This window comes from Stenella coeruleoalba, assembly GCF_951394435.1.
Source record: "Stenella coeruleoalba genome assembly, chromosome: X".
NCBI lineage: Eukaryota > Metazoa > Chordata > Mammalia > Artiodactyla > Delphinidae > Stenella > Stenella coeruleoalba.
In genome coordinates this window covers 96,206,970-96,229,115 of record NC_137152.1, presented here as the reverse complement: position 1 = coordinate 96,229,115, position 22,146 = coordinate 96,206,970, and the positions used below count along the sequence as shown (strand labels likewise).

General features: G+C 39.4%; 1 protein-coding gene across 1 annotated transcript in view; it reads right to left on the bottom strand.

Annotated features, from left to right (window-relative positions):
* Nucleotides 1-2,529: 2,529 nt before the first annotated feature.
* Nucleotides 2,530-22,146, bottom strand: part of IL13RA1 (interleukin 13 receptor subunit alpha 1) — a 65,191-nt gene continuing 45,574 nt past the window's right edge. Inside the window, exons 9-11 of the mRNA XM_079909771.1 lie at nt 19,005-19,101; nt 15,900-15,984; nt 2,530-4,988 (exon numbers count right to left, since the gene is read on the bottom strand). Coding sequence (XP_079765897.1) covers nt 4,896-4,988; nt 15,900-15,984; nt 19,005-19,101 — 275 coding nt within the window. The 3' untranslated portion in view covers nt 2,530-4,895. The remainder of the gene's footprint in view (nt 4,989-15,899; nt 15,985-19,004; nt 19,102-22,146) is intronic.

Here is a 22,146-nt window from a genome sequence, read left to right as displayed (position 1 = left end):
TGACGTTTAAAATTATGTACATGTTTAATTTTGATCAAACGAAACCCAAAAAGGTAAATTCAATGACCAAATTTGCAAGTATTGAATTCAAATGGATTTTAGAGAATGCATCTATATGCACTATAATGTAGTCATTATACAAGCAATCTGTATTATACAAAGTCCATTTTTGCATTTCTAGGCAAAATGACCTAAGATCTGCAAAGCATGTTAAGGAATATTTGTTAGGCACAGCCATGGCTGGGCCCTCGTGAAAATTCTGATTTGGGTGAACCACAAGGCTCTCCCAATGTATCAATTCCTTTGTTCTTACTGTCATATTAAAGGGCCGACTTTGGTTATTTTTTACAGCTGCTGCTAATAGCTAACTACCTCCTATAGCAAGAATAAGAAGTGACCATAAACATATTTTCTTGATATGTAAAACAAAAGTCATCATCTTAATTTTTGCAGGATGTCAGAATAGAGCTAATCTAGTCCAGTCTCATTTTACAGATGAGAACCCTGATGCCCAGAGAGAGGAGGGGACCTGCCCGTGGCATTGCTAGTGCACGTAGCAAAGATCCTCACTTCTAAATGAGCTCTACGACTTATGGCCACTGTTATGAGCCTTGGGTGGGATGATATATCACTGTCTAACATCTTCATTTTATAGATGGGAAAGCAGATGCAGATAGGAAGAGATACCTGCCCAAGGTCATTTGGAACTCCTACATTCTAATCCAGGTTTCTTTCCCTGTACAAAGTAGCCTCTCCCTGACTAAACACCTGATACCATGACAAATCTTATTCACTTCTAAATTCCTAGTGCCTAGCACATTGCCTGGCTCATAGAGGAATGGACGCACGAATGAATCTTAAGACACTGCATAAAGCTCACTTTGCAATTAAATATTTTAAATTCTCAGTCTGTCGGTTGATAAGAAATTTGGCAATAATTTGAAATAAGATGTTTCTTCTTTTGCCTCCTTAGGACAAATAAGTACATCACTGGCTATATTATACAGGCTCTAAAGCCAGGCTGACTTGTTTCTCTCAGTCACGATCTGTGTGATCTTGCACACATACACTCAATCATTTGATGTCTTGGTTTCCTTATCTGTAACATGAAGATAATAATCAACCTATCTCATGGGACTCACATGGGGATTTAGTGAAATAACACATGTAACTTGGCACACAGTAGCTACTCGATAACTATTAGTTTTCTCTTTTTTATATAATGGTCTACCCAATAAATGTTGAAAACTAGCAGTGAAGTATTTTCCTGTTGCTAATGGTAAACTAAAAGTGTGACCATTAGAAAAGATGGCTAAAGGCCAAAGAACATTCAGGAAGAAATCATCTTGGGAATTGATGTCAAAAATACCTAGCACATCCAAATGTCAGTGAAACTGCTTCTTCTCTTAAAGTAAAAGCATGCCAAGATTTCGCTACGGTATTTACAAAGAACTTTATTGCTTGATCTAATCATTGGGGTTTAAAAGAAAATAGAGTCTCTGAAATAAGTGTTCTTGTCCCCTTACTCTCTTCTAAAACTACTAATATTCTAGTAGCGTGATATGCTACTCACATGAGCACAGAGCTGTGCTTGGAAAAGAGCAGGGCTTCTTGGAAATGACAAAATGGTAAATTACCCTGGAAAGCAGGTCATTCTAGGTCATTCTGGCTCCTCTGCCCTGAGATAAGGTAAACATGTTTGTGGCTACAGGAATTTGTTTTCCGTAGATCTCGTACAGATATACAGTCTCAAGGGTCCTCAGTTAAATGTTTTCTGTCATAATACTCAGCGTGTTGATGTGTTGAGGACCAAAAGGTGATTTCTTATTCAAAACAAAACAAAAGTATACTTATCTGGAGATGGATTTCCAGAATCTTCTTGGATCATTTTCGATAGTTACAGAAGTAACCTGACCAAGATCAGCACCCCCTACCCATACCCTAGGGCTTGGATCCTGGAAAGATGCAGGGTAATTAACAATGTTGGGCTAAAGACGCACTCCCAGAACTTAATACAAATGAGAAAAACCCTCCGTGACATTCAAACCGTTTTGCTGTAGTTACAGAAAACATGAAACTACATTACCATCTCTTAAGAGGGAAGCTATTGAACACTGATTTTCTTAGTCTCAAATCTAACCTGTTTATGTGATTAATTCATAACCAGAGGTCCCTCATCGTGTATATACCATGACAGTCTCCTTAAGTACATTGCACTCTATTTGAAGCTTGAAATTAGAAAGGACCAGTTCTCCATTTCCCTTAATTGTCAGAAACACGATTTTAGCAAATACTTATGCCCCTTTAGGTACTGTTTGCAAAGGCTGTACTAAACCAGGTGCAGGCCTTTATCAGAAAACACAGGCATGCCGAGAACAGCAGGGAAGCTTATGATACATGCTTGTAAGATGAAAGAGCTGTCTTGGAATTTTTTCCCAACTTATATTCTTTTAACTCCAATTTCTTCTGCCACCCACTCCTCACGACACTTTCCCCAAAATAAGGCAAAGGAAAACATTTGGGTCACATACAAAAAGACAATTAATATTTATTTTACTCAAGCTTTTCTGTTAAGAAGTTAAACAAAATGATCCCCATTTGAAGGCATTACCAAAAATGTTAACATTGTTTCACGTATCCCTTCAGTGCGGGATGAAGAAAACACTTATCTGAATGAAAGAATAAGAAGGACCATCCTTACAGTGGCTTTACTTTGATATGTGGAGAAAACAGATCCATAAAGTTAGACATAAAATAGCACATGAACCTACTAGTTTCCTACAGGTAGTGGGAATTCCACTAATGTGTTAAAGTCTCCAAGAGCTCTCAAGACCTGGGGATCAGTTTTCAGCAGTTATCAAACAGCCATAGGTACTCCCATAATTCACTGCCCACTTTTCCCTCAACTATTTTACCACTAAAAGAGCAAGATGGAAACACCCCCGCTCCCAGCCCACTCCCAGGCCACGGGACCCTCATCAGTAGTTCTTTGGGTAATCAGAATATCAAAGCATCCCCTCTCCGTGCTGCCATCTAGATAGGATGACAGGAAAAATGACTTCGGGTGAGGCATTTAGGTGTTTTGTTTTGCAGAAGTATAAGACCTGGCTAGGAAATAATCTCATCCCTACACAGGAGAACCAAATATTCTTTCTAGAGAAGAGTAGGACAGAATAGCACATCCATGCCCGTCTCCCAGCCTCAATCTGACCTCAAATATAAAAAAGCAGGGGGAGGAAACACCTTGACATCTGACATTGCCATGAACCCCAATTTCCTCAGGAAAGCCAGGGCACAGTGGTCCTCCACTGTGCCCAAACCTGAAAAGAGCAGGGATGTCTGATCTCCCTTCCCCTAAGAGCAGGAATTGGAAGTAGCATTATCTCATTAATACAAATGGATGAATGTCTGGAGAAGCTGTGATACAGAGTTCTCAAGTTCCTACCAGTAATCTGAGTCTATGTGTGTGAGGAGAGAAACGTTAGAGGGGACTTCTCATTTCCACACTTTAAATATGGAGGAAGTAGAAGTAGAGGGAATATATATATGGATAGGTTGTGGGGATGGGTGAGAATGGAGCCTTAACATATGCAAAAAAAAAATACAAACGTTGGAGCCTTGGATGGCTGGTTATCAATATAAGAAACAAAACCTACTAATAACCATTTGTGGGAGTAAGGGAAAAGAGAAAGACACAACTATTCTTTTTTTCTCAAGCAAATAGCAAAGTTCTAGGTGAAGATAATGCCTACTTTCTGTTTATAAAATGCATACAGAAACAGTAAATGCCGAAAAGCTTCAAATAAATGCAGAGTCACACAGAAGTTACAAAATATGCGAGAATTAGTCATTGTTTCTCAGTCTACTCACACTTTTCCTGAGATGCAAATTACTCCCTGCTCCTCTAGGTGCTGTGAGCAGATTTATATTCTAATTGCTCATGAGAGGTGAAAGACTACACCGAAGGGAATGAGGGAGATGCAAAAGGGGAAATCGAGGTGGGAAGAGGGGTGTTGAAAGGTCTGGAAAATGACTGGTGGACAAAGAACTGAGGAGCCCCAACTAGACTGTGAATTCTTTGAGGGAGTTGGTGCCTCACACCTGGGGGCCTAACACAATCTGGACGCAGAGTAGATACTTGATTTGAGTAGCGGAGGTGAAGAATAAACAATGCATCATTAGAGACTGTGTCGCTCAAACTCTAATACCCAATAAGTCATTCTGCCTCTGCTGCCCTTAAAAGCCTGAAATGGCTTTGAAAGATCTCAGTAAAGAAGCTGCTTCTGCTTTTTCTGTAGTCGCGGCCAACAAGGATGCCTGGGCCTTTCAAAGCAGAGGAAAATGCTGCTGAAGGGGATGAAGATTCCGGACTATTAAAGGGTTTTAATAGCCACAGCCATTACTCAGTGGGATCCCAAACAACAGATAACAGATTTTATCAATTTTGTTTGCTAGATGTTCTCTATGACTCAAGTCTGACTTTTAGCATTTGCACCCAAGATGAATTCTCCTACAAATAAAATTTGTTGGTATTATTTGAGACAAAGAATACAAAGCAGGCATAGGTCCCTCAGGAAGTTGTCACAACTCCTGGTAAGATTAACTCGACTGCCATCATCACTTTTTGCTTTTGTCCTCTAGTTTGAAGCCTTAGCAAAAGACGTCTGCTTTTTATAATTCAACAGACATGACTCCACTCTTTTCTCCAAAGAGCCCATTATTATTTTTAGTTTTTCGGTGCACGACTCAACATAAAGACCTGTGGCTCTTATGAGCTGCCTGTTTTTAAACGGTCCAGTAGTTTCGGTTTCCATTTAACAAGTTCCCAGATAACAAATGGAAAACGGAATGAATCTTCACAAGGTCACATTGAAGGTTAAAATAAATTATCCCCATCACTGAGAGGCTCTCTTCAGGCTTTCTATCAGCACTACAGAGTCAGTTTCTTCTTTGGTTTGCTTCTCATAGATGTCATACTTCTTCCAGTGCTGGAAGGGAAGAAAAAACACATACACGATGACTTTTCTAAACAGTGTTCTTTCCCTGAGTACTCGCAGCCAATGCTTATTTTTAGGTTTCTGTGCATGGAACCCCGAGTATATGTTTTCCTGTTTTGTTTGGGGTCTTTTTTTTTTGACCTAAGAATCTTCATCTATTTGAACAATCAATTAAACAAAACAATCAGGAATTAACGTTAAAGGTGAAAAACACCGTGGGACTGTTTATGATATTTAATAGCCATCTCAAAAGATAAATGTGGACACCTCCAAAATTGGAAACGAAGTCTTTTGAAGAAGAATAAAAGAGCAGCATGCTTTCCTTACTTGAACTGTTTCTATCTTTATTTTTTTACCACTCAGATTTGACCATTGCTCCAGAGATGCAATAGGCTCAAAAAGGCATCAAGGTGAACGGCAATATATAAAATGTCCCAAAGGTCTTAGTGCAGTTAAAAGTTTTGAAAGACCTTGCATTAACAGCTTCGTGTAACATCATTTGCGAGACAGGGAATTATGCATATAAGGTAAACTCATCTTGAACTCAATTTAAGTGTGTATCTTACGGTGAAAGCCAATATCCTGGTCCTTGCCTTCCTTCCTTACAAGTCAAAGGAAAGGGTGAAATGTGAGCTCAGTCCCCTCATCTGTAAAATAAAGTTGTTAGACTAAACCAGGGGACTGCAAACCATGGTCTAAGGGCCAAATCCAGCAGCCTGCCTGTTTTTTTAAATAAAGTTTTATTGGAACAGAGCCACCCCCATTTGTTTCTGTACTGTCTACGGCTGTTTTCGTGCTACTACAGCACAGTTGAGTTGCTGTAACAGACCAAAAGGCTTATGAAACCAAAAATATTTACTATCTGGCTCTTTATAGAAAAAGTTTGCCAATCCCTGCACTAGATTATTTCTAAGCTCCATTTCTGCTCTGTTGCTTTCTGGTTCTATAAGCCTAGAAAAGGAAATGGAAAGAAGGAAAAATAGACACAAGCAACAATGATGATTCAGCTGCCTCAGGTTGTGCAACTGGAGATGGACTCAGCAGGTCAGGAGCATCCAGGCTTAGAGAACGTATGGAGAGATAAGTTGGAAGACACTGTTTAAAATATCCAAATTCTACTCAGCCTGTGCTCTATAGAGCCCACGAGCCACAACCACTGAAGCCTGCACACCTAGAGCCCGTGCTCTGCAACAAGAGAAGCCACCGCAGTGAGAAGCCCGTGCACCGCAACGAAGAGTAGCCCCCGCTCGCCGCAACTAGAGAAAGACTGCATGCAGCAACGAAGACCCAACACAGCCAAAAATAAATAAATAAATAAATTTATTTTTTAAAAAAGAAAAAGTATATTATAGGACCAGGGTTGGCAAACTTTTTCTGCAGATGGCCAGATAATAAACATTTTCAGCTTTGAGGGCCATACAGTCTCTGCTGTTGTAACATGAAAGCAGCCATAGGCAATATACAAATGAATAGGCATGGCTGTGTTGCAACAAAACTTTATTTATGGACGCCGAAATCTGAATTTCATATTATTTGCTTCTTTATATTTTTTCAACTACTTAAAAGTGTAAACACCATTTGCAGCTTGCAACCTGTACACAAACAACTGGCAGGAAGGAGTTGGCCCATGGTCTGTAGTTTACAGAGAAATCCTACGAGGAAGGTAGTGGATGGCAGCATAGTTTTTGCATTTCCCCAAATGCCACTATAAAAACCACAAGTAGGAAAGGTAAGTAGGGTAAGTAGGAAAGCAAAGCCAAAATCCACGGACACAATCTGCAACAAGACCAGATGAAAGTGACGCCCCCATGAACCCTGAAATATGAGTGGGTAGGGACAAATTAGAGATGCTGCAAGAGCAACATGGCATTAGCTATGGGAGAGTATGGAGAGGGAATCAGCAGGGCATCTGATAGATCGGAGAATTCTAAAACAACTCACTCAAACTTCAGCAAGCTAATTTATGAACAATAAGTGAGTCTGGCAGGGGGTTGCACCGCCAAAAGAGTGACCAAATGCAAGGAGTCCACAGAACAGCCTGAGAGCCACCTGAGCCCTATGAACTCTCAGAACCATCCGAAGCTCCCTTCCTGGGCAAAGTCCCACTCTGAAGAGAAACTGATAGGAAAAGACTCCACACTGGCTAGGACACAGGCGAGAGACACAAACTATAAAGTCCAGATAAAAGTAGACAAGGTGAACAGGCAGAGCCAGATTTCAGAAAGGAATTCACTATAGTTTTGAGAAATTGTCAAAAATAATAGAAGATGGAACTCTATAGCCATGAAATTAGAAAAAAAAAAACTATCCTAAATCAAGTCTCCTTCTAAAACTTTAGGGAAACTAATTTCATGTAAAAATAAGCGACAGAATAATATCTTATGGAATTAAAAGATGCCAGAAAGATGTCCACAAAATATACACAGATGAAAATTATAATCTAATATTTCAAAACTAGCAAAAGTATATTAAGAAAAAGTTATGTGATATGAAAAACAGTGCATGATATCGAAGAATATAAAAATTCAGAATAAGAACAATTCAGAAATGACATGGTAAAACCCAAGAAACAATTAGAAGTAAAAGAAAATAATCATTTCAGAAATGAAGACTAGCTAGAGGAAACACAGGGGCAAATAAACACAACAGATAAAACTTAAGAGAAACAAAAGATGAAAAGGAGGATTTTTTTAAAGGAGGATTTTCAAGAAGAAATAAAGATAGATGAAAATTATTCGAAAGGATGTGACAAATATAGAAGACAGGCAAGGAAAATAAGGGAACAGAATAACAAAAGTCTATAAGTGAAGACATTTTCACTGCAAGTTTTTAAAAAGATTTGAAACTACATACTGAAAAGGCACACTATATACCTTGGAAAATCAACCCAGAATGACTAATACCAAGACATATTCCAGTAAAATTATAGGACTTCGAAGGAAAAAATCTTTTGACAACCAGGCAAAAAAGACTAAGTGTTTTAACACAGAAAGAGTATTATATTGTCAGCAGACCTTGACAACACTTTATGCCAGAAGAAAATGCATGACATATTTAAGATACCCAAAGCAAGAACATGTAAGCCATGGATTTTCTATCTAGCTAAAATGAATTTCAATGATTAATGTAGGAAACTCCATCAATATGTAAATAATCCAGGAAATGTTGGTCCCATGAATCCTTCCTGAGAAAAGTTTTGGAGTTTCAAAAAACCAAAATGACTGGAGAGACATCAACATAAAGATCGGGGGTGAGCATCAAATACATACCATATAGAATTAAGACTAAAGAGGGCTATAGGGAGACAATATAGTATATAATGGCCTTATGCACTGGAAATGTAGATCCTGGACAACTTTAAGAATGGGGAGAGAATGGGAAGAACATATGGAAAAATTGCTGTCTTTAATAATCGTTAAAAATTATTTTATAGTTTGTCAAGAGTTCAGAAATTCCTTCAGTTCCACCTGTTTCCTTTTCATCTGTTAAATTCAAATAAAGATAAATATGAGCATTTTATGAAAACATATTATATAATTTGTTAAAAGTGTGGACTGGAGGATCAGGAAGCCTGGGCTCAGATCCCAGCTCTAACTCTTGTTAGTTAGACGTAGATACTAGCTCTGCTAGGCAGCAGCAGTGTAACCTCAAACAAGTTACGTATAATCCCTCTGGTGCTTCACTGTCTTCATCTGTATAGTGGAGATAATCCCTGTTGCAGGATGGGGACAAATTAATGAAGGAAGTGCTTAGAAAAGTGTCTAACACATAGCAAAAGTTCAAGAAGTATGAACTGCTATTATTATTGTTGTTACTATTATTCCATTTACCAGTAAAGGTGCAGTCAGCCCTCCGGAGGAGGTGCATAGGTTATGTGTAAATACTACACCATTTAAGGGACTTGAAAATCCGTGAATTTGGGTATCCGAGGGAGTCCTGAAGCCAATCCCCCACAGATACCAAGGGACGACTGTATTTCCATTCCTCTATGTTGTTCTCATAACCTTAAAGATGATTATAGCTGGATAACAAGATTAATTTTTCTCTTTTGGTTATCTGTATTTCTCATTTCTCTATAATAAACATATTTCTTTTAAAAGAAATATTATTTTAATTTAAAAGATGCACCCTGAATGCTACATTTTCATTGGTGTCTGCTCATTAGACCCAACACTTAACTGTGCTGGACAGGAAAAAAGCAATCAGAACACTGCAGCAGAAGTGGCTTCTAAGAAAACATTAATTAATTAATTAATTGATTTTTTTTTTTGCGGTACTAGGGCCTCTCACTGTTGCGGCCTCTCCCGTTGCGGAGCACAGGCTCCGGACGCGCAGGCTCAGCGGCCATGGCTCACGGGCCCCGCCGCTCCGCGGCATGTGGGATCCTCCCGGACCGGGGCACGAACCCGTGTCCCCTGCATCGGCAGGCGGACTCTCAACCACTGCACCACCAGGGAAGCCCAAACATTAATTTTTTAATTGCCTTTTTTCATTCCTGAAACTCTGATTACTCTCATTTTCACCCATCGTCAGCATCAGGGCCTTTGCCTGAGCACTGCTTCTATGCATATGTCTATGTAAGGTAAAAGGGACAAAAGCAAAGGCTCTGACCTGTTATTCAATTTTGTGAATTATATGTCAGTCTAATTTTAAAATGACTTGCAGAAAAAAAAAATTCCACAGAATTACAGTCCATAATTCAATTCTTACCCTGCCGATTTTTTAAACAAGGTAATCGACAATAGAATAATGGCCAAAGATGAAAAACACCCTAGATGAAAACAAACCAGTGTTTGGGTGGTGAACACAACTGGCTTTTAGTTGTTAGTCATCCTAGAAAAATACATGTATGTATATAGAATTTTTTTAAAGAAAGAAACAAACGTCATAGAATAATGGAACATCAAGTTTCAGTTTAAGAGTACCTTCAAGATTTGGTTATTTCACAGTGAACTGCCAACAGAGGTGAAGTGGGTTTCACGCACCTAAGCACCACGCAAAACACTGGCCTGTGTGTACAAATCAGCTGATTATGTGCCCCCGTCTTCTTCAGAGCAACAGACACAATAGAAAGTTGTACAATATGAATTGTAGATCCCCACGCCTTAAAAATCACTGCAGCTTAAAAAGAACTTGTTGAATGTGGTGTGGAGGGGACTAATTTGGTACCATTTGAGGTGGCTATCAATTCAAACACTCACTTTGAAAACTGATAATTAAAGGGAAAGAATTAAACATGTTTCCTACCTTTCTAGCAGAAACCGAATTTCAGAACAACTAAGAAGCCTAGTTGAGGACTGAAAGCAGTGCTTTGTAGGAAAATGCTAGCTTATAAGTGTAGATTAAATGATAGATGAGAAAAATCATCATCGTTTCACAACCCCTACTGAGATTATTGATTCAAGCAAAGATACTAATTGGTCAATAAAAAGCATCAGCTGAAGAGTTGACAGGGTGCTAACATTACCACCACACAGATTATCTTCAGGTGGCAAGGGGAGGAAACGTGTAGATGGCAGGAGGGGACATGCTATTATCACCTTAAATACAGTGGTCCATCTCACTAATGGTGGGACAACTGGATATTATCTGTCTCCTGACAATTGGGACAGCTGGAAATATTTAAATATGGACTGAGTATTAGATGATATTAAGGAATTAATCATTTTTAAAGTGCGGCCATGCTATTTTGGCTATGTAGGAAAGCGATCTTAGCTTTTAAGGATACATACTGAAGTTAAAAAAAAAATTCAGCAGTATTTGGAAGTCAACTCCAAGTTAAAAAGCTGCTTTCCAATCAGGAATTCAAAACTGGCACAGCACTGAAAATGTAATTGGTTTCCAAGAAGCAGAGGAAGAATAGATAATATTTTATGGATGAAAAAGAAATGCAGATACAGAAGAGAAGCAATTCCCTCCGCAAAGCCCCCCTACCCCCCAAATACGGCCAGCAGCCCAATTAGTCACACAGAAAAGGCAAACAGCAAAGCAACAGGAAAAAATGCTGCTGGCCAAAATGTTACTACAGTGATGAGCAAAACACTGTCAAAACAGTAGAAACCTTAAGGAAAATGATACAGAAGATTTAATTTACTGGTGGCTACACCTAAATAAGTTTTTTTTTTTAAACAACCACTACTGATGGTGCAGCGTGGAAGAAGAAATTGTTTAGAAAGGGCATGGATTATTTCTTGGGATTAGAAGTTGGTAAATTTGGGCTACAATGGCTTCTACTTCAGGTTCTGCAATTCTCTCTCTATGTGATAGTCCTTGAGAAATTTCTCCATGGTCCCCAATGTCCCCATCTTTAAAGTGAGGAGCTGGACTAGAATTTTGAAAATTTATAGTTAAAGACAACTAAACATGTAAACATACACCTCATTAGATGACCTCTAGGGCAATGTTCACTCCATAATTATTCATTCCCTAATTCGATGATTCTAGAAGTAAAAGGACAGTCTTTCTGCTGTATATGCAGTTCAATTTTCGAGAACTGCTGCCATGTAGAGAAAGTAGATTATTCATTTGGTTAAAAAGCAAACATGGAAATTTGTTCTATCACCCTTTCCCCTGTCTGGCATTTTTATTATACTTTTAGTTTTGAACACTGATTTTATTTAATGGTCTGCAACCACCGCAAACAAAAACATCTTATGCTTTTAGTGGTCCATCTTGTCAGTGTATCCACCTCACTAAATTATAGAATTATCTGACTCATCAGGACAACTTATTATCCTCTAGACAGCAAGTTGAAAAAAAGCAATTCTCCCATCTCTGAGAAAGATAATTGATCTGATTTTGCTGTCAATGTTACCATCATTCACTCTATCACCCAGGCTTGAAACCCTGAAATTATTTTTTACTCTCGCCACCTTTCATCACCCACACAGAGTCACCAAGTCGTAATGAGTTTCCTTTAATAATGTCTCTTGCATCAATCTCCTCTGCTACCACCTAAATTCAAATCCCTATTATCTCACAGACCTGGATGACCACAATATTCTCTTTTCCCTTAATGACTTGTATAGCGTTTCTTTTTATTATAAAAGTAATACATGCTCATTACAGGCAATTTGGAAATTTCAGAAAGGTAGAGAGAGAATAATATCAATTATCCACAATCTTCCTGCCCAGAGATGATTATTTTGACGCATGTCCTTCCACTCATTGTTCTATGTATATATTGATAGGTTTTTTATAAACATTAGGATTGTAATACACTACACATTTATGATATGTTTCTTACACTTACACCGTGAGTATTTTGCTAGGACATTAAATGCTTTGAAAACCTAACTTTTCAAAAAACTTATTCTTGATTGTTGATGTTTCCTTAGTTTCTAATTTTTCGTTTTAGAAACAAATGCTGCATTGACCATCCTTGTACCATTGTTGGATTATTTCCCTAAAATAGATTCCTAAAGAAATAATGACAAGATCAAAGATTCTTGTTACATTTTACCAAGCTGCCCTCCAGAAAGAACACATACCATTTTACAGGCCCACCAGCGTTGCACGAAAAGTGCCAGTTCCCCACCCACTTGTTAACACTGGATATTATCACTTTTTAGAAATGTATTAAGCTGGAAATTTATATCTCATCAATGCTTTGGCTGTATGTCCTGTATATATCAGTGAGTCCAAACATGTTTTCACAGATATTGGACATTTGTGTCATGGCACTTTGACTGTCTTCATTCTGCTAAAAGGGGTAGCAAACTCAAATGCTTTTCAGGGGTCTGGCATGTTAGGTCAACGTGTGAAACCACAGTGGGAATTAGGAATTCTCAGGAATTCCTAATCTCAGGAATAGGGCCTGAGATGCACTGGTAGAGTGCGTGCCCTGCTTAAGATCCCAAATTGAAAAATTTTAAATACACCACGCTGGCCAAACAAAACATCTGTGGGGCAAATTCAGGACTAGGTTCCCAGGTTGCTACCGTGCTAGCGCCTCCCCTCCCTAATCCATTCCCTCCAGGTCGTTGTCAGGATGACAGGTGTGGAGAGAAGGGAACCCTCCCGCACTGTTGGTGGGAATGTAAATTGGTGCAGCCACTGTGGAGAACAGTATGGAGGTTCCCTAAAAACACTAAAAATAGAGCTACCATATGATCCTGCAATCCCACTCCTGGGCATATATCTGGAGAAAAACAGGGTCTGAAAGGGTACCCCAATGTTCATTGCAGCACTGTATACAATAGCCAAGACATGGAAGCAACCTAAATGTCCACCAACAGAGGAATGGATAAAGAAGATGTGGTACATATATACAACGGAATATTACTCAGCCATTAAAAAGAAGGAAAGAATGCCATTTGCAGCAACGTGGATGGACCTAGAGATCGTCATACTGAGTGAAGTAAGTCAGACAAAGACAAATATCGTATGATATCGCTTATATGTGGAACCTAAAAAAATTGATACAAATGAACTTATTTACAAAACAGAAACAGACTCACAGACTTAGAGAAGAAACTTATGGTTACCAGGGGGAAGGGGGGGGAGGGATAGTTAGGGAGTTTGGGATTGACATGTACTCACTGCTATATTTAAAATGGATAACCAACAAGGACCTACTGTAGAGCACAGGGAACTCTGCTCAGTATTATGTAACAACATAATGGGAAAAGAATTTGAAAAAGAATAGATACATGTATATGTATAACTGAATCACTTTGTTGCACAACTGAAACTAACAAAACATTGTTAATCAACTATACGCCAGTATAAAATAAAAAGTTATAAAAACAAAGAGTGATATTCCTAATACCTTCTCATATAAGGCCAGCCATAACACGACTCCAAATCTGTTTCTCGGAACTCTCCTATCCCAACCCGGTACTTCTATCATACAGAACTCTAAGGAGGTAGTGAGGTTCTTGAGGACAAACATTCTATCTTACAAAAGGCAATGCAGCAGAGTGGAAAGAAAGGGAAAAGTCTAGAATCAGACAGTCCTGGGTCAAATCTCACCTTATTATCTACTAGCTGTGTGGCTGCAGTAGTTATTTAACCTCACTGAGGCTCCATTTCCTCGTGTGTGAAATGGTACTAACAGCACCTACCCCACAGGGTGGTTATGAAGATGGAGCATTTAATACACTGTGTACACACGGTAGACTTCCAATCACTGGTTAGAGCTGTTAGAATACTTGCACAATTCTCAACCTCCAGCATCTGTCTCAGTAGCTGGCAAAATGAAGACACACGGGTGATCCTAAGGGAAGTATCTGTAACAGTGATTTTCAAAGTGCGCTCCATGAACGATCATGCCAGGATAGGAATCATCTTTGCGCTCCTTTGAGATATGCAGATTCCTGGGACCCATCCCAGAGCCGGTGAATCCGAACTTCTGAAGGTAGGGCCCAGGATTCTATACTCCTACAAGCACTGCAGCTGACTGTGACTCAAAGCTGAAGAAACACCGTCACCTCAGTTGCAGTATACCAGCCCTTCATCAGGTGCCTGACTTCTAGACCTCCCTGGCTAGTGGTGCCCTATCTGGCACAGTTACCCACTGCCCATGCCCATGACTTGGTGAAAAAGTGATCCAGATGGCTCTTCCTCTGACAGCATGGGAGCCTCCCTGCCTTCCTTCCCTAGCCACTGTGTATCACCCGTCATTACAAGAATCGTTTGGGCGTTAAAGATAAATGGAAAGTATTATCAATAGTAATACTAAGCACTAACACTTACAAAGCACCTATAATGTGCCAGACACACTAAGTGGTTTCTACGTATTAAATTAATTTAATCCACATAACAACACTATGAGGCAGGTGCTATCATTACCTCCACTTTTTACAAGTGGGAAAACTGAGGCACAGGAAGGTTAAGGAAGTTACCTAAGGTCAAATAGACGGTAGATGACACAGCAGAGATTTGAATCCAGACACTCTGACTCCAGAGCGCAGGCTATTATCTACTATGCTGTACTATTTCCCTGAATTAACGGCCCTATGCCTGAAATTACTAATTTAAGATACATACAATAATATTGATATTTATTTCATTTAGTGCCTTTATTATTTTATTTGGGTGAATGTATTTATCAGAGAAGCCTCAAACTCTTTTGTTCCCATAGGGTCTTAGCTTTTCCAGCCACAAATTCTAGCGTAAGAGTCTGCAGCCAGCTAACTCTAACAGTTCGGGTGGGTTTGCTCTAGTTCCATGTCTTCGGAGGCCAGCTTTCCAGGCAATAGCATGAACACAATCTATTTCAATTGTTTACCTTATCGTTCTATTTCCCTAAATCAAGTTTGAAAAATTACTCCAGTCAGAAGACCTGACTATTGGCTTAGTTTCATAAAGGAGGCTCCTCCCCCTGCAGGTTTAGATCAAATATGTTCCCTACCCCAGAGAGAGAATGAAGCCCCGTGAAACAAGACAGACGAAGTATTCTGGGAACTTCTTAAACGCTATGCTTGGCCTGAGATACAACATTTTAAATCAGCTCTTCTTTGATCTTTTAGATAAAATGTAGTTTAAAATAACCAATTTTGAAATGAAATTCTGACACATGCTACAACATGGATGAACCTTGAAAATGTTATGCTAAGTGAAAGAAGCCAGACACAAAAGGACAAATATTATAGGATTCCATTTATATGAGGTCCCCAGGTTAGGCAAATTCAGAGAGACAGAAAGCAGAATAGAGGTTACCAGGGGTTGAGGGGAATGGAGAGTTATTGCTTAATGGGTACAGTTTCTGTTTGGGATGATGGAAAAAGTTCTGGAAATAGTGAAGATGGTTGTACAACACTGTAAATGTACTTAATGCCATTGAACTGTATACTTAAAACTGGTTAAAATGGTAAATTTTATGTTTTACCAAATTTTTTTTAAATCCCATAGCCTCCCCCTCAAAAAATCAATCTCAGACTTCACAGAGTCAGTGCTTACCAGGGTATCATCATTCTGGTCTCCAAACATTTCTTTAAAAATCTTGCCAGGATCAGGAATTGGAGGGAATATAATAATCTTGAGCCTTTAAGAAAACAGAGACATTTTGGGTCAAACCGTCCATTCCATAGAAATGTCCCACTTAAATACAGCCATATTAAAAGAAGGCTTGGACAAAAGACATGGTACACAAGTCATCTTTAGTGATAACGTACTTGTGAAAAAATTTCTAAAACAAGCTGAGAAATCGATCTCCTCAAAGTATCAAGTGTGGATAAAGCAGAGGGCCCATCAGTAGCAGACTACTTATACCCTTTCAATGAAAAAAATTTTTCCAGCTTTATTGAGATATACTTGACAAACAAAAATTGTATAAATTTGAGGTGTACAAAGTGACATTTTAATATATGTGTACATTGTGAAATGATGATCACAATCAAGCTAATTAACACATCCATCACCTCACACAGTTATAATTGTGTGTGTGGCACTGTGTGTGTTATCCTCTATCATTTAAATAAAAATGGTGCTTTACTTATCACAGATCAGATGGGAGCTTGCTGTTTATAATTTTGAAAAAAATAATCTTCCGAGAACAGGGGGCATTCTCTTTAATTTTTCTTCCTTGTCTCCTCTCTGTTTTTTTTTAAATTAAAAAAAAATTTTAATTGAAGTATAGTTGATTTACATTGTTGTGTTAATTACTTCTGTACAGCAAAGTGACTCAGTTATACATATATATACATTCTTTTCCATTATGGTTTATCACAGGATATTGAACATAGTTCCCTGTGCTACACAGTAAGACCTTGTTGTTTATCCATTCTATACATAATAGTTTGCATCTTGGGCTTCCCTGGTGGCACAGTGGTTGAGAGTCCGCCTGCCGATGCAGGGGACACGGGTTCGTGCCCCGGTCCGGGAAGATCCCACATGCCGCGGAAGCGGCTGGGCCCGTGAGCCATGGCTGCTGAGCCTGTGCGTCTGGAGCCTGTGCTCCGCAACGGGAGAGGTCACAACAGTGAGAGGCCCACGTACCACAAAAAAAAAAAAAAAAAAAAAAAAAAGTTTGCATCTTATAATCCTAAACTCCCACTCCATCCCTCCCCCACCTCCCTCCCCCTTGGCAACCACCCCAGTCTATTCTCTATGTCCATGATTCTGTTTCTGTTTCATAGATATGTTCATTTGGGTCACGTTTTAGATTCCACTTATAAGTGATATCATATGGTATTTGTCTTTCTCTCTCTGACTTACTTCACTTAGTATGATAATCTCTAGTTGCTGCAAATGGCATTATTTCATTCTTTTTTATGGTTGAGTAGTATTCCATTGTATATATGTACCACATCTTCTTTATCCATTCATCTGTCAATGGACATTTAGGTTGTTTCCATGTCTTGGCTATTGTGAATAGTGCTGCTATGAACGTAGGGGTGCACGTATATTTTAGAATTAAAGTTTTGTCTGGACTCTCTATTTTTGCATCTGATAGTAGTACCCTTTGGTGGACCTACCTCATCTCCTAGGTCTCTAAACGTTGATGTGTCCCAGCATTCTCTTTTGTCCTCTTTATCTCCCTCACTTTATTAGTGCTCTCTTCCAGTCTTAGGGCTTTAAATCCATTTACATGCCAAGGACTCCCAAAATTCTATCTCCAGCCCAAACCTCTCCCTTAAACTCCAGATTCATGTATACAAGTACCTATTTAGCATCTCTACTTAGATATCTAATAGGTATCTCAAATTTCTCATGTTCAAAACTGAAGTCCTCACCTTTTCCCTAAAGCCAGCTCTCCTCCCAATCTTCTCCATCTTAGTAAATGGCTCTAGCATTCACTCAGTTGCTGAAGCCAAAAATCTAAGAGTTATCCTTGAATCCTCAATTTCCCTCACACCTTCGAAGACAAGCAGCCATCAGCAAGCACTATTAATTCCGTCTTCAAAATATATTCCACATCAGACTACCTCTTACTACCTCCTAACTAGTCTACCGGCCTCCACTCTTGTCCAAGTCAAGTCTTCACTCAGCAATACAATGATCTTTTACGACAGTAAATCCAATCACATCCCTCCCCTGATTAAAACTCTCTCATGTTTCCCCATCATGCTTAGGATCACATTTCAATTCCTTGCCATAGCCTACATGATCTGGCCCTGCCAGCCTCTCCAGCCTCATTTCCTGTTGTTCTCCCCCTTGCATGCTCTCCTCTAACAAGACACACGGAGTTCATTCCAGCCTCAGGACCTTTGCACTTGCTGTTCCTTTGGCCTAGAATACTCTTTCTTTGAATAGCTGACTGGTTTGCTCCTTTAATTCTGTCCTCAAATGTCACTTTCTCAGAGAGGACTTCCCTGGCATCCTATGTAAGATGAGCCTCATATCACTTCCTAGCCTTTCTCCCCAGCCCAACTCCACAACTTTACTACTCACTAAGTGAAACCATAGATAGGGACTTTGTTCTGTTCGTTGCCACAACCCCAGCAATAACAACAGTGCCTGGCACATAAACAGGCACTCAACAAACATATGTTTAAAGAATACTGAAATAACGATAAAATGTTGATTCTAGAACCAGCTTAATAACCTTATTCCAACTTTAGGTATTTACTGAAAGAGCAAATAATAGCACCAGACTAGTCCCTATGATGAAATTGAGAAAGTGAAACATTCTCAAGGAATGAGTGCTGTAACTTAGAGACAACTTGAAGTTCTCTTTCCTATAGCATTAAGTAGCAACCTGTTTTGCATTCACACTAGACAAGTCATTTAATTGGTAATGGTCTCCATTTCTAAAACTTATGATCTACCAACCAACTGTTGACAAATTAGGCATTTGAAAGAGTAGAGTGAACATAGGTCTTATCAACAATTCTAAAAATATACAAAGAGAGCACTGCCTGAGCAGAGCCCTGGGATCTAACACTTTTCTCACCAGAAAATGGGTACAATAATATTTCTTTGCCATGCTATACTACCAAAAAGCCAGGTATAGCCAAAATGCTTCCAACACACTGGGGAAACATCAAACACACCCACAAAGAAGAATAACCATAGCAACCAGGGTAGCAGAAACTGTCAAGCCTGCCTGGGCAGCTGCCTTACCTTTTCAGGTACAGTAGAAGGACTATGATTGCAGCTGCAACGATGATCGGAATGATGAGTAACGTGGTTATGTAAAATGTTGGATTGGCCTTCTGACCTGGAAAATGAAAAGCAAAGAGAAAGACATGAGAAATAAAACCCTTTTAGAAATAAACCAAGCAACAGTTGTATTAGACTAATGAGATTACAGATATTTCTGCCCTCTACACCAACATATTTCCCAAAACTCTTCAATTCTCTTATCTTTTGTTATCTTAATAGTGAAAAAAAAAGTCCTGCTCTGGTGCCTAAAATTCCATGGATGAAAAAGCACCTTAAGGATTATCTGAAACCAGGATATCTTAACTGGTTTCAGACACTATTAACAAAGATGTTATATTTGTTAAATATGTCATCTCATTAACAGTGACTATCTTTTCTTATTGGTTACTTAGCACTATTAGAACACCTAAAATAATCCTAACAACAACTACCACTACTATTCTTAATTGAGCAACTACTGTATGTCTGATATCATACTAGGTAATTTTGCATGCTTATATCTATGCTAAAGAGATAGATAATATTACTTCCCACTTATACAGATGAGAAGTGTAAGGCTCAGAGAGGTTCAGTGGCTTGTCCAGAGGGTTTAGTAAGTGATGGAGTCAAGCCTCAAACCCAGCACTGTCCAATTCCAAAGACTTTCATTAACTGCCTTGCTACACCTAACACTTAGAATGGCATGTCTAGTTATTGGGTTGGCCAAAAAGTTTGTTCAGGTTTTTCCATAGCATCTTACAGAAAACCCAGACAAACTTTTTGCCCAACCCAATATATGCTCATCTTTTCCACCAGGGCATGAAAATCTGGAAAGCATCTCAGGGCCTAATATTGTGTTAGGCAGCCTCTAAGATGACTCTAAATGATCCCTGCCTCCTGATATTCACACCCCTGTATAATTTTCTCCCCTTAAGGGTGGGCTGGACTACATGTGTGAATAGCAACAGTGATGGGATGTCACTTCTGAGACAAGGTTATAAAGGGCTGCAGTTCTCATACTGGGTGTTTCCTCATATGCTCTCTCTTGTTTGGACTACGCACTGGGGGACGCCAACTGCCACGTCATGAGGTAGCCCTGTGCAGAGAGTCAAATGGTAAGGAACTGAGAGAGGCCTCTGTATTAGTTTCCTAGAACTGCTGTAACAAATCACCACACGTTGGTTGGCTTAAAACAGGAGAAATATATTCTCTCTCAGCTCTGGAGGCTAGAAATCCCAAATCGAGGTATCAGCAGGGACACGCTCCCTCTGAAGGCTCTAGAGTAGACCCTCTCCTTGCATCTTCCTGGCTTCTGGTGGCTCCCAGGAATCCTTGGTGTTCCTTGGATTTGTAGCTGCATCACTCCGATCCCTGCCTTCATCTTCACATGGCCCTCTTCTCTGTGTTTCTGTGTATCCTCTCTTCTTCTGATAAGGATGCTAGTCATTGGATTTAGGGCCTGCTCTAAGCTGGTATGACCTCATCTTAACTTGCTTACATCTGCAAAAACTCTATTTCCAAATAAGGTCACATTCACAGGTACCAGGAGTTGGAACTTGAACAAATCTTTTTGGGGCACATGATGCAACCTGCTACAGCCTCCATCCAGCATCCAGAGTGGAAATGAGGCTTTCCAATGACCATATGAGTGATTGTGCAAGTGGATTCTCCAGCCCCAGTCAAGCCTTCAGATGAGACTGAAGTCCCAGTCAACAGCTTGACTGGAACCTTATGAGAGAACTTAAGCCAGACGTACCTAGCTAAGCTATGCCCAGATTTTTGAGCCATGGAAACTGTGAGATAGTAAATATGTGTTTTTTATTTTTTAATTATTTTTTTAAATTTTTTGGCTGCACTGCACAGCATGTGGGATCTTAGTTCCCCAACCAGGGATCGAACCCACGCTCCCTGCATTGGAAGCATGGAGTCTTAACCACTGGACCGCCAGAGAAGTCCCATATATGTGTTTTTTGTTTGTTTGTTTGTTTTGATTAATTTTTATTGGAGTATGGTTGCTTTACAATGTTGTGTTTTCTTGTTTTTTGTTTGTTTTTTTAAATTAACTTTTATTGGAGTATAGTTGCTTTACAATGTTGTGTCCAAATATGTGTTTCGTAAGCCACTAATTTTGGAGCTAATTTGTTATGCAATAATAGATAACTAATACAACCTTGCCTGGCACATAGCTTGTTCAGTTTTTCAATTAATAGGGAATTGACTACTTCAATAACCTGTCTCTCTGACTGTTAGATGGCTGTTAGAAAGTTCTTAAGTTGGTCCTGTTTTGGCCCATGGAGCCACAAAAAAGATAGCCTACTCCCTCTTCTACCTGACAATACCTCAAATATTAGAATTCAGCAATTATGACTCCCTAAGCTTACTTCGTTAACTGTTCTTCCCCAAATTTTGAGATTCTTCAACATCCTGATTACCCTTCCAAGGAAAGATTCCAGTCTGCCAATGCACCTCTTACAATGTGGTGCCCAGGATGGGATGCTGTATACTTTTGATGTGGCCAGGACACTGTGCCCCACCCTGCAGCACCCCTTGTTCTGGATGCTGCACTATCACTGCTGCCTATGACTGCAGTATGCCTTTGGGGGATATTTAAGGGACCGATGTTGAGTCACTTTGAGCTTACAGTCAAATAAAACCCTATCCCTCACCCCACAGCACACACATCCATAAGGGACATGTCTTTCCAATCCTGTACCTGACCCTGGCAGATAGCTTGCTCAGCCTCTCAATTAATAAATGAAACTGATTTTCTTCAAACCTAGATATATGTTTATCTCTATAAAATGCCATCAAGGTCATTGTCCTACTCTTGATTCTGTTACCAGCACATAGGATAGTACTCTAGCATTGCACAATCTGCAGATTTAATCATGCCTGCCTTCTATATTTTTGTTCAGGTTGTTAACAAAGATACAGACAGGATAGAAGAGAGGATAACACCATTTGGACTGCAAATTTTCAAAGAGCTGCATATTGTAAATTAACCCTGAGTGATCCGACAATAATTAAACAGAAAATACATTTCAATTGTAAGTATTCTCTGGCTGACGTCAAGAATAAAGAACAGGGACTTCCCTGGTGGCGCAGTGGTTAAGAATCCGCC